This window comes from Phaenicophaeus curvirostris, chromosome 3, assembly GCF_032191515.1.
Source record: "Phaenicophaeus curvirostris isolate KB17595 chromosome 3, BPBGC_Pcur_1.0, whole genome shotgun sequence".
In the NCBI taxonomy this organism is placed as follows: domain Eukaryota; kingdom Metazoa; phylum Chordata; class Aves; order Cuculiformes; family Cuculidae; genus Phaenicophaeus; species Phaenicophaeus curvirostris.
Window position 1 is genome coordinate 45,267,414 of NC_091394.1, and position 12,645 is coordinate 45,280,058.

Consider the following 12,645-nt stretch of genomic DNA (forward strand, 5'->3'; position numbering starts at 1 on the left):
AGGGACACCCCCACCAGACCAGGCTGCTTGAGGCTCATCCAACCCGGACTTGAACACCTCCAGGAATGGGGCAGCCACAGCTTCCCGGGGCAACCTGTGCCAGTGCCTCATCACTGTCATGGTGAAGAAATTTCTCCTTATGTCTAGCCTAAATCCCTTCCAATTTAAAGCTATTCCCCTTCATCCTCCAGTATCTGAAAGGGGCCTAAAAGAAAGCTGGGGAGGGACTTTTTACAAGGGACTAGAGAGAATGGGTATAAAATGGAGAGGAGCAGATTTAGACTAGACATAAAGAATTTCTTCACAATGACAGCTGTGAGGCACTGGCACAGGTTGCCCAGGGAAGCTATGTATGCCCCATCCCTGGAGGTGTTCAAGGGCAGGTAGGATGAGCCTTGGGCAGCCTGATCTGGTGGGAGGTGTCTCTGCCCACGACAGGGTGGGATTGGAACTCGAACTGGTCCTTTCCAACCCAAACTGTTCTATGATTCCATTGCTCCATGCCCTTGTGAACAGTCCCTCCCCAGCTTTCCTGTAGCCCCTTCGGGTACTGGAAGGTCGCTATAAGGTCTCCTCGGAGCCGTCTATTCTCCAGGCTGAACAACCGCAACTCTCTCAGCCTGTCCTCACAGCAGAGGTGCTCCAGCCCTCGGATCATCTCCGTGGCCTCCTCTGAACTTGTTCCAACAGTTTTCTCGTGTCGGGGACCCCGGAGCTGCACACAGGGCTCCAGGCGGGGTCTCACGGGAGAGGACCGGCGGGGGCGGACGCCCTCCCTCGCCCTGCCGGCTCGGCTCCCTCTGACGTCTCCCCCGTCCGCCCGGCTCTCCGCGCCGCCCTTCCACCCCGGCAACCCCTCCCCGATCCCGGCTCGGGCCGAGGGGCGGGGAGGCGGCGGGCGGAGGCGGGGGCAGCGTGTCCGGCTCAGACCCCTCCCTCCCTCCCTCCGTCCCTCCCTCGCCGTTCGCTCTCCCGGGGCCGCGGCCGCCGCACCGCGCGGGGCCGCCCCCCTCCCCCCGCGGGGCCAGCGCGCGACAACATGGCGGGTAGGTAGCGCTCTCCCCCTCCCCCCCCCCCCGCGCCACCTCCCTCTTTCCACACATCCCCCCCCCCAATTCCTTTTTCCTTTCCCCCCGCCCCAGCTCGGAGCGCGGGGGAAGGGAGGGAGGGAGGGAGTTGGGGGGGTGTCTGTGAGGCCGGCGCGCCTGGGACACGGTTTGTGCCTCTCGCAGATCTGTCGCTGCTCCAGGAGGACCTGCAGGAGGAGATCGACGGATGTGAGTGGGGGACGGGAAAAAGGAGTTGGGGGCGGGGGGGGGGAGAGTGGGGGTGGCTGCCGGGCGAGGAAGTGGCTTCAACCGGGGGGTGGAGAGGAGGAGAGGCGGGGGGCGCGCACGGTGCATTGTGGGAGGCAAGAAGGAGGAGGAGGAAGAGGAGGAGGAGGCCATGCTCCGCGCTCCCCCGCGTACATGACGCGCACGCGGGCGCGCGTGGCGCAGGCCGGGCTCCGCCGGGCTTCCCCGCGGGCGAGCGGGAGCGGCGGCGGCGCGCGGCGGGGCGCTCTGGCGGGGGCGGGGGGCGCGGTACGAGGTGCGTTGGCCGGCGCGGGGTGGTGCGTAAGGCGCGGGACGCCGGGTGCGTAGGGCGCGCCGGGCGCGCTGCGGGCTGCCTCGGCCGGCTCCGGGCGCTTAGAGCGCGCGCGGGGGGTGCCCGTATTCCGTTAACGCCCGCGCACGCGCGCCCCGTCCCGTCCCCCCCCCCTCCGCCCGCCGCTGCTGCTGCTGAGGGGAATGGGGGGAAGCCTTTCCTTCGTGGAGCGGGCACGGGGGTGGGGGGGACGAGACGCTGCCTCCGGGGAGGAGAAACCCTCCAGGACAGAGGCTGCAGCGTGAGGGGTGCCTGTTCCTTTTGTATCGGTGTATTTTTATATCTTCGTTGTTGTTTTTCCTGTGTGCCTTTCTCCTCGCTCTCCCTTCGCCTCCTCTCCCCCACCTCCTTCCCCAGGCCCCCTCTTCTTCCTCCTGGCCCTGGAACAGAGGGGATGTGTGGAGAAGAGTTAATGTCAGGCTGCAAATGGCAGAATGTGGCTCTGGTGCTAAATTATTAACTCGGGGGTGTGAAGCCTGCCTGGGGCAGGCTGTAAAAAAAAAAAAACAAACACGTTAACTCAGGTGAGAAGGCGTCTGTTGGCAATGTCAGTACCCAGGGAGCTTCTAGGAAGTGGAGGAGGATACGTTTTTTCGGTGGAAGAGTGAAAATGGAGGCGGAGGTGGCTGGTGATGCAGGCAGGCGTCTGCCTCGCAGCCTGCGGTGGGCGTAGGGACCCTTGTTGCTATCAGGAGGGATTTTGCCTGATGTGCAGTCTTGCATGACGATCCGCTCACCGGGACTAGAAGGCAGGAGGAAGAGCTTGCTTTTTTGTGCCTTTACGTTTTTAGGGGAGTGATTTAATTTTTTTTTCTAAGCTTTCAGTTTATGTCTGTGGATTGATATATTTTTTTAACTACTCAGAATTTGACTGTGAATATTTTACGTCGTTTTCCGTTTTGTCATCTGATATTTACAAGGTTTTTATTGTGCGTTGCCTTGCACAAAGAGGGAGCTTTTCGCTAAGGCTTTTCGGTTTGCCTTTTTTGTCAATTCTACTTGCTTGAAATTCAGATTGAAAGCATAGCTGTTCATAAACCTTCTGTGATTGCAAGAGGACTTTCTCAGAAGTGACATTTTTTTTTTGCAGAGGGAGAAAAAAAAAGGTGTGGTCTTTAATTTCTGCTTAGATTATGGTTTTTCTTGACAGGGGTTGAAGTAAGATATAAGTGTAGTCGTTGGAGAGATTATTCTGAACCCGCGGGTTTCTGGTGATGGTTTGAAAGCTTGTCTTGAGAAACATAATATATGTGTGGAGCTGTGACTCAGTCCAGATGAGAGCATCCTGAAGGCAGGAGCCATGGAAATCTGAAAATTTGAAACCTCATTAAAAGTTACTGAGGTTTTGATGGAAGTAGATAAAAGTGAATAACCTCATACTTTATGCATATTGTTTTAAGAGAAAAAACAGGAATCTGTATGAATCAATGTGTGCTGTCTGGACATGGTTCAATCACAGGATGTCTTTTATGTGCCAAATTGTATGTGGTTTTGTTCTTGTGAGGTAGGTTTGAGCTAAAGAGGAATAATACAGACCAGGGTGACAGTACATATCCAGTCAAAAACACTCTTCCTTGTGCAGTGGTATTTCTTTGAAATAAAAATGTTTTGTATGTACATACAACGGGTCTTGCGTAATTTATGAAAGCGTTGAAATTGATTGCATTGTTTAGGATTGCATTTCATGGCTGCACATACAAAAAAGACAATGTCAAAAAAAAAAAAAAGCTGCAATTTGACTGGATGTACCAGACCCGAACCCCATGCTACAGTACCACTCAGTTGTAAATATTTCGAATATTTACAGTTCTTTCAAGCAGTAGTTAGACACTGGTTTAGAGGTGTGTTCCTGAAGTAGTGATACAATTAAGAGAAACCTGGAAGTGCTGGCAGCTTTTATGCATGTGTGTTTCTGGCAGCTGTCATCTCAATATTAAATGTGCTGAGCTATAGTTAAGCCCAAATGGGGAAAAAGGCATGCGGGCGTACCTGTAGCCCTGGTGGAGTAATTTAGGAGGAGAAACTCAGTAAATGTAAAATATGATGAATTATAAGAAAAGGCTGAGATGGGATTGGTTGTTTGGCTAGTTGAAAAGTGAACAGTGTAGTTTTCAATAGATCCTTGGGCTTTTGATTGATCCGGTATCAAGCAATAGTAAAACGTCCATGAGGTACACTGGAGAGTCATGGAGACTAGATGCATGGGTACAGATCTGTATTGGACATTTGAAGCTTGGTCCCTGATTTGGCATATGGTTTAGGATATTTTACTGGATTAAGTATTCCTTTTTAGGTCATCAGTTGTCTGGGTTTGATTCTGAATCACAAAATTATGTTTTGGGGTTTTTTTAATAATGCTAATTTGCAATGCGATTCACAATTCTCCAGTGCAATAAAAGTAGAAAAGAAAATGAAAGAATCATTAAGGTGAGTAGTAGATAACCTGTAGTGGTCATGTTCTAAAGCAGTAGGAGAAAGTCCTGGAGTCGAGCAAACAACAACACATGGTTGCTGCTAGAAGTAGTGAACCAAGCATCCGTCTGTCTTTCTAGATGCACAGAACAGCTGTTTTATGATCATTTTCTTTAAGGTCTCTGGAATTAAGTGTTTTACTGGGAAGTTGGAGTTGTACCCTCATTTATTGTGCCAACTCATTGGATGCTAGTTGTCTAAAACAGTAAATTATTAGATCTTTGGAGTACTGTTTTGATAGTTGCTTGTAAAAGACAGTTTACCTTTTTCCAGAGAGAACTTGATAAATATTTAGGTTAAGTGGAACATTCCTGGATTTCAACAGAGTAGTAAATCTGCTTTTAGAATAGTGGGAGACCTTCAGAATATATTCTGTAGAAGGCATCTGTCTAAAAAATGCCTTGTGTTTATTTGTTTAAGAGGTCAGAGATTAAACAGGAGCTTTTATAAGAAAGGCTTTTAGAGAGTACTTGATAAACCAGCTGGATTGACTTTTAAATAATTAATTTCAGCTTTGGTTTGCATTTCTACTTTGAAAGTTTCATACTATTTTCTGCTTTTGGTTTCTTAGTAGTCACTGGAGAGCTCTGATTTTTTTTTTTTCCAGGTGAAGGTATGCTTTACACCTGATGGTACATTACGCAGATGATTGCTTTAAGTTGTTACATAGCTTTGCATGTGGTATTTCAGTACTTTATTTTTAGCTAATATTTTGCTTCTGTAGAGGTAGCTCCTGATGTCAGAGGCTGTGATAAATCATTAAAGAAACTCTGGTTCTCCCGTATTCAGCTGGTGGCTTTTCCTTGTTTGGTAGTTTGAAGTGGAAAAATAAATAAATAAATATTCAGTGAGTGTATCCTGACTGAATGTACAGAAGGTTGTAAAAAACGTTTAATTCCTAAATGTAAGTTCTTATTGTGAAAGTCAACCTTCTGACCCTCCAAATAAGTAATAATATCATTGCATTTCATCAGCGTGAAGGTGCATCTAGCAAGAATTCTGGCACAATATCCATTAAGGAAAAAAAAATTTCCCCACTCTAAAGTCAATAGGTTGAAAATTCAGAGTGGAAGCCTACAGAAGACTCCCTATCCCATCTAAAGTGGCAAAATTAAGGTAATGGTTCAGTATAAACTGAACAGTTACCCGTAACACTGCTTGAACTATTGGCTTCCTTGGTCTTCTGTCTAAAGTCTTGCATGATACACAAGAAGAAGTTGGGGAAAAGTTGACTTTTCTTCAAATCTTTGGTTTGTGCATACAAAATCAAAATAGAATCACCTAACTGTATAAACTAAGTACAGAACAGAGAAGAAAATAAGCAACAGAAATGGCTAAAAAGCACACATGGGAGATTGTAGAATTATGTAGAATTATTTTCTTCTGATGAGAACTAAAATGTTCTCTATGACTCTTCCTAGATAGTTTGTGTTTCACACTCCCTTACCTCCTTGGATATTACTGAAGACTGAACTGATCAGTATGAATAGATGCAATAAAATGCACCATGATGCTGACTTCTTTCAGTCTGTCCATTGACATGTGCTGCAGGATGTGTCTTCTGACAAAGGAGCCCTCTGTAATTAGAAGTCAGATTGTTAGAGAGGAGAGCTTTAGCTTGGTACTTTAATTCTGATTTAATTAGGGCAAGAAAAGAATTTTTATCTATTAACTGGATTTAATACTGTTTTGGTTTTGTACTTTTTAACAAATGTTTATTTTTGATAACTGGCAGCTGCATTTATGTACAAATTTTGGGCTTTTGATAGTTGCAAGTCCTGTATTTGTGCTTTGGTGGCCAAGTAGCTTAACATTCAGATTCTGAAGCTATACCTTTTATCCTGTTGAAAAATGATGAGTGGTAGTTAACCTTTTTCTGTACGCTAAGTGTTCTGGTGTTTTAATTTAATGCAGAAAATGGTATATTAATATCTAACCTTAGTTTAGACAGTTCTATTTTAGAACTGCTAAATGAGCTTTTAAAAATACATATATATACACACACACCTGTGTGTAAACTTGTTTTCCTTAGCCTAAGAGTTTAACAGTAAGTTAGATTTTAATTTTAACAATAAGGTACTTTTTATAACTAGCAAATCTAGTATTGATTGGATTTTACTAGTGAATTAAACAGTTCTGAAGATTAAAAAATATCATATCATAGCTGTAATCTAATATTACCTTTAGTTTTATGTTGAGTTATTTTTCATTGATTGGAAAGGGAGGATGAGTCTTTCCTGTCTCTCCTCCCAGTGGGTTTCTCAGCTCTGTGTGAACCATTTATTTAGCTGAGCTTGAAGGAAATACTGTTCGTGCATCTGCAGGTGTTAAAAACTGGTTTATCTTTGATGTTGTGTCCTGGTTCTAGGTGATCAGCAAATCATCTGGCATTAGGAGTGAGCTCCTGTTTGTTGCATGCTTTTAATTAAATTATACCATTAGACTTCAGAAAGTGCACAAATATTTTCTTAAATAGAAGCTAATTTAATTCAGTTTTTTTCTTTTAATTTTTTTCTGTTTTTTTCATAGTGCTTGGAGTCAGAAGGGTTTTGTTGCTGTTTGCTTTTTTGGTGTTGTTTTGTTGTTTGTTTTTGGTTTGTTTTTGGGTTTTTTTTCTTTTCTAAATTAAAACAGTCTGTGTTTCCCTGTGGTGTCAAATCACAATCACAGCTTGATGCTCTGTTGTAGTTCTTATTCCCTGGTAGTGAATTACGCTGGGATAACATGCATTCAGTATCTTAAAAGTCACCTTATATTTCCGGCAGCTGTTTGTAGTAATAGTAGAAGTTTTTGTATTGTGATTCCTTTGTTCTTTTCTTGTGGAACAAGAATTAGCAAATTGTTATGCTGTTAGTTACGCTGTATGTTTTGTTATGCTGTATAGACTGCAAGTTGTCACTTCCTGTACTCAATTGCAGCTTTGAATACAGCTAAATTTCCAGCATAATGTTTGGGTGCCATGTTGCAGTACTGACCTTTTGGTTCCATCAGAGACCTAGCAATAGCAAAAGAGTGCTGAGACAGTTTGAGTTACTGGGTTGGCATTTCAATAGTCTGCAGTCTATAGTGTCTGTGTTGCAAAAAAATAATAACAGAAATTAATTACTGACTTTCAATTCTCTAGTGTGACTGAGGTTGTGTTCCATTGGGAACCTAATAACCTGGTTTTAATGCTGATGAAGCATACTTGTCAAAACCTGATCTCCAGGGGAAACAATAGTCTTAATTCTCCTGACTCTTCAGTTAGTTTGTTTGTCTTTCAGTGTGGTGATTGGCCCTCATAGAAACTGGTAGACTCAGGTGGATGTCTGTGTCCCGAGGAGTGAGAAGTTTTAGTGGTCTCGGTGGGTAATGATTAGCGTCTTTTTCTTGAGCCACCTCTTAGGATCCCAGAGAGCAGGTGATGCAAGGAAACAGTTGTGCTTGATTTGATACAGGCTAACGAACCTTCCTTATGCAGCTGTACATGTTTTCTCCATTGCATCTAGCAGAGGATTGAAGAAGAGGTAATTTTTTAGGCTTTCGGCTTCCCCAGGTCAGTAGCATTGCTTCTGATGTGGAAATGTGCTTTTTACCAGCCACCTTTTCTGTTCTTGTATCTGGCAGGAATCCTTAATTAAAGTTGCCAGCTCCTCTTTTTTTTTTTTAGTCTTCATCTTGTTTATCTTCAAGGGCTTCAGGTATTCTCCCTTTCTCTCTCATTTGGAAAAAAAAAAACCAAACAAACAAAGGAGAAGATGTGAATGAGTCAGGAAAGAGATGTTAAGCTTAAGGTAGACTGAAACCTTGGTTTTCCTGCAGTTGTTTCTGTCTGCTGACCTATTGTGGAGGTGGCAGACCACAGCTGAAGAGAAAATGTCTTTCTTTCCTGTGTTTGTCTTCTGCTGCGGAGACTCTCCCAGAGACTTTCCCTTTGTGTGGGCAGGAAGCTTTTATTGTTAGAGTAGTAGCTACAAGAGATGACTTGTAACAGTAGCAGAACTGGATGAAAGGGTAGCCTCTTCTTTGAGAGCTGGAGTAGCAATTCAGTCTTCAGAAGAGGGAGGCAGGGACAGCTGCTGCAAAAGGAACCCATAACATCAGGGCTTCTCTGTCTGCTTTGGAAGGTCTTGCATAAGAAAAATTAATGTGGCGTTTTCTTAGCTTGAGGGGGATGCTGGCTATAGGTTGTGAAAATCCTGCCGAATGTATAGATTGAATAAAGTGTCAAAATATGTTTGTGAAGGGTATTCATGTGCAACAGCAGAAAACTGCACTGAGTACTGGTTTGATGGGAAAGTAAAGTGAAGGGGAAATAGTATAGAAATATCCATTATTCTGGGATACAATTTCTGTAAGAGCTAAATATATTAATGTATAAAAGTAGCATTCTGTATAAATGCTAATGCAGGCTGTTGGAGCGTTCTTGTCTGATAAATAAGTCTGCTTAAGTATTTTTTTAGTCTTGTTGCCATAGTGCCTGTACAGTTCCTATGTATTTGAATGAGAGACCATCTTTTCCTTCCTCTCTAGCCTGCAGGATGAATAGCTTGATTAGTCTGTAGGGATACTTGCTTGTACAAGATTTCTTGTATGTTTTATTAGAGGAGATTCTGTTTTAAATAACACTGAAATTAACACCTGTGTCTGCTCTTACTTTTTCTAAGAGTGAATCCACTGTGTTCATACTGCTCAGCTTTCTTCCATTGACCAGTTTTATACTTTATACTGAGCACATACAGGAAAAACGTGGAGAATTGCAAAAGGAAAAAAAAGTGTCAAGAGTTGCAGAAAGAATATCTGCCTCTGAACACTCAGGAAACAGGAAGGCTTATCCCTCCCAAGATTTTTGAATGCTGTTTAACAACATCTCAAGAGCGTAGTCTGCTGTGTAAGTGGAGAGAGGAGAAGTGTAGTTCGGAAGTTCAAAGTGATATATGTTGCAAAGCCATGTTATACAGACTATGGATGTATGACTCGTAGAACTTAGCTTCTTTACAGCATTTAGCCCAAGCAAATTTATGAAAATATTTGCAGTATCAGGGTAAACGTGAGGCTTCTCATTTGCATTTTCAGTCTCAGGCTACAGCGGGAGAACAGAGATGATATATTTTAAACGTGTCTTGGAAAAATCAACTCCCATTTTCTGTCAGTGATGTATAAGATCTCCAGTGAGTTGTACCTGGATCTGGCAGGCACGATAGGGGAACTCAGCATCACAAACACATTTTGTAATATTTGCATAATTGTTGTAGCAATAGAGCTTGGTTAACAGTACTGAAGCAGCGTAGCAAATTTGTGGTGGCTAATGAAGCTGAAGTAGGGTGACTGACACTTCGCTGCAGTGACGTCACTGACCACCAGAGCTGAAACATAGTGCAGTGTGAAAGGATGGGAGTAACAAGTTCCTAACCACAGACAAATTTAATTGTTTAGCTTCTATGTATTTACAATATTGAAGGTCTGAGAACACTGCTTGCGTTCTGCAGAAATCTTTATGTACAGTGACTTTGTTTCATAGCTTTGAAGTTGTTGAATTGGAACAAAAATTGCTGCTATTATTTTGTGATTAGGATAGCAAATTTTTAGGTAGGACCACTCTTTTTGGTCTGTTATTAAAAAGAAAAATTGTTAGCTTGAACAGCAGTACAGACCTAAGTCCTTCTTGCGTACGAGTACTGTATCAGCCTGAGCATGTTTATGATAACAGTTGATGTAGATCGTAGCAAGTATCATGTACCAGTTGAACAAAAATTAGTCTGTTTTACTAGGTATACCTGTAGTAACTGCCATAGAGACTTCTTAATAGATCTTGAGAATGCTTTGGGAATGCAGAAGATAAAATGAGGGAAGTGTCGGTAATATTAGTTGGAAATCTTGGATCTTTAAAATTGTTTGTTGCTCAGCTTTGAGAAGTGAAAATTGCTCCTTTTTAGAATACCTGTCATCTTGTTAGTGAGTTTCCATGCCAAAATGAGGAAGGATGTATTTCTGCCACGGAGCCCATAGCAGATACAGAACAAAAAGAATACGTGTTGGACTTGCTACTGAGTAGTCTATGGCAAAGAGTCTGTGCATTATTAAATAAATGGAAAATAGTAATTATTTTTTCAAACATGATCCTTCTGCACCTGTCTGTAAAAGACACAATGTGATGAAGATTTCTGTGAAAGGTACCACGAAGGTGAGAGATACAATAGAAAAATCAGCTGACTTGAAAGCAGCCTACAGATTGTGGTTTTGTAGAGGACTGAGTTTTAAATGAACCTCTGTTTTGTTGTGTGCTCAGCCAAGCTTGTCAGTGGTTGACTGAGCACCTCTAAACATAGTCTGCCTCAGCAAAATTACTTTATGGTCCATGTTAATAATTGTGGCAAGAAATTGTTCTATCTTGCCATAAAACAGAGGAGAACTTGAGGGAAAGAGAAGAATTTAAAGCAGGGGGTGTTAATATGTTCTTGGTACAGTAGGGATCAGATGCAAGATAGATAGGCAAGCCTGAACAACTTCTAAAAAAAACCCAGTCAAATGATTGGTCAGGAAAATGAAGGTACAGAGGGGAGGAGTTACTTGGCTTATGTCATAGAATGGGTCAGTGATTACCAGACACTGAAGCAAAAATCAGTGCTTATCTTGTTATACAATGGTGCCTTGTGTTTAGTGACAATAGTGTGGAGTTCTGAAGAGAAGTTTGCAGACTATGTAGTCTAGATAATGCATTTATTCATTTCACTCTGCTTTGGTGCTTGCGTGAGCAGAGAATAGGGGCACTGCTGTTGCTTTTCAAACTGTTGTCCAATTATTGTTCCCCCCATAACTATTAATGACTTCAAATTGCTGAGATAGGGTGTTTTTATAGCAACTCAAATTTCTTAGCTCTACTTCTTTTGCATGTTCATGTGAATGTGTAAGACCAGATTAAAAGGTACTTAGGCTCTGAACTGGCATTAGTTTTCAGTGGTGCGGATTTGGTCTGGATTTGTACTGGTTTGGAAAAGTGTAGGAAATGAGAAAAGCGACTTTTTTAGATTTTCTTCTGCAGGAGAGTAAGGTAACATGTGGCCCCATTGCCTGGTCTGTTCTGAAGTGGGAATTAATTTGGACATTCTGCATTTGGACTAGCCAGGACTTGTACTGGTTTGGGCTTAGATGGAGTTAAATTTCTTCATAGTAACTTGTTTGGGGCTGGTTTTTATTTGTGCTGAAACTCGTGTTGATACCACTGATGTTTTAGTTACTGCCCAGCTGTCAAGGCCTTTTCTACTTCTCACTCTGCCCTTCCAGAGAGTAGGTTGTAACTGCACAGAATAGCCCCCTACAAGCTGCTATGAAGAATTTTAACTCTATCCCAGCAAAAACCCAGTACACTTGTGTTGAAGGGTGGTTTTCGCATTTGTAAAATTTACAGAAGGTCTTGTGGTGCTTAAGGAAGTGCTCAGAGTTGCGTGGAAAGTAGAGGAGGGCTGAAGAGATGGTATCTGGTTAACAGCCTTTTGGATGGCTTGTTAGCTGATTGTATTTGGGACAAGTTAAAGACAAATCTCCTTGATCGGCTTAGTTAGAATGGGAATTTTACTGGGCTAGTGCTCCTTTTTACTTGGATTGATGTTGGGAGTGAAAATTAATATGCAAGATAACTGTAATGGTACTTTTTGTAACTAAATACTGTGCACATTCTGACTGACTTATTTTTATCACCTCTCTCTTTCCTGTTAGTATTAGTGTTGTGTTTATCAGGATGCTGCCATTTGAGTGATCTTGTTTGTGACTGAGATGCTGGGGTTATTTAAATAGTAAATGTTGCTCAACATCAAAGGCATATTAAGCCCATTGTAGCACTAAACTTAACTTTACAATGTAGACAGAAGAGTCTAATCCATATGCCTCATTTTCTGTTTGAACTAGTATGAGACATCAAACAGATAAAAATATAAGCAGATGCTTACAATTTGTCAGTGATATTCACATCTGGATTTAGCAGTTTGGTTGAATTAACTGGTTTCACAATGCAAAGAATTATCAGAACGTTCAGTGCACTAATAAATCAAAGGCATCAGACATCCAGTCAGCTTCGGTGCATGTTTGTGTGTTGAGACACGTGTAGAGTGAGTGGTTGCCGTGTTCTGCAGTCTAAAATGGCACCTGCACTGGACCACTCACTGTAGCAGTATTAGGGGAAAGTAAATGTAGAGGGGGCAGAGGGGAACATGGAACATAAAGCTGAGATTGATAGAGAAATGGAGGAAGTAAAACTAGTGGTGGTTGATATAATGATTAGCTATTTTTAAATTATTGTTCATGTGTTTGATAGCAATATAATTATTTTTATTTACCTGTTAATAATTATGTTGGTATTTCAACATAATTTCCTCAGTTTATGCTTGTAAATTCATAATGACCCTGTCATAGGAATAATTTGACTGAATATTGGAGTGATTTTTTTTACCCCTAGTTGGTTACGACTCAGCTTAACTGTATTAATTAAAATTCTGTAGTTTAGAAATTGATCTGAGCGCAGTGATTTAGCTCCCTAGTGAAGGGTACAAT

At 42.4% G+C, this 12,645-nt stretch overlaps 1 protein-coding gene across 3 annotated transcripts in view; it reads left to right on the forward strand.

The window, feature by feature from the left end:
* The first annotated feature begins 1,023 nt into the window (after positions 1 to 1,023).
* PPP4R1 (protein phosphatase 4 regulatory subunit 1) overlaps positions 1,024 to 12,645 on the forward strand; it is a 66,700-nt gene continuing 55,078 nt past the window's right edge. For 2 of the 3 annotated variants that reach the window (XM_069853871.1, XM_069853872.1), the window contains exons 1-2: positions 1,025 to 1,046; positions 1,233 to 1,277. In XM_069853871.1, the coding sequence (XP_069709972.1) occupies positions 1,040 to 1,046; positions 1,233 to 1,277 (52 nt within the window). In that variant the 5' untranslated portion in view covers positions 1,025 to 1,039. Of the gene's footprint in view, positions 1,047 to 1,232; positions 1,278 to 12,645 lie in introns of all 3 variants that reach the window. The other variant, XM_069853873.1, reaches the window with a different exon arrangement.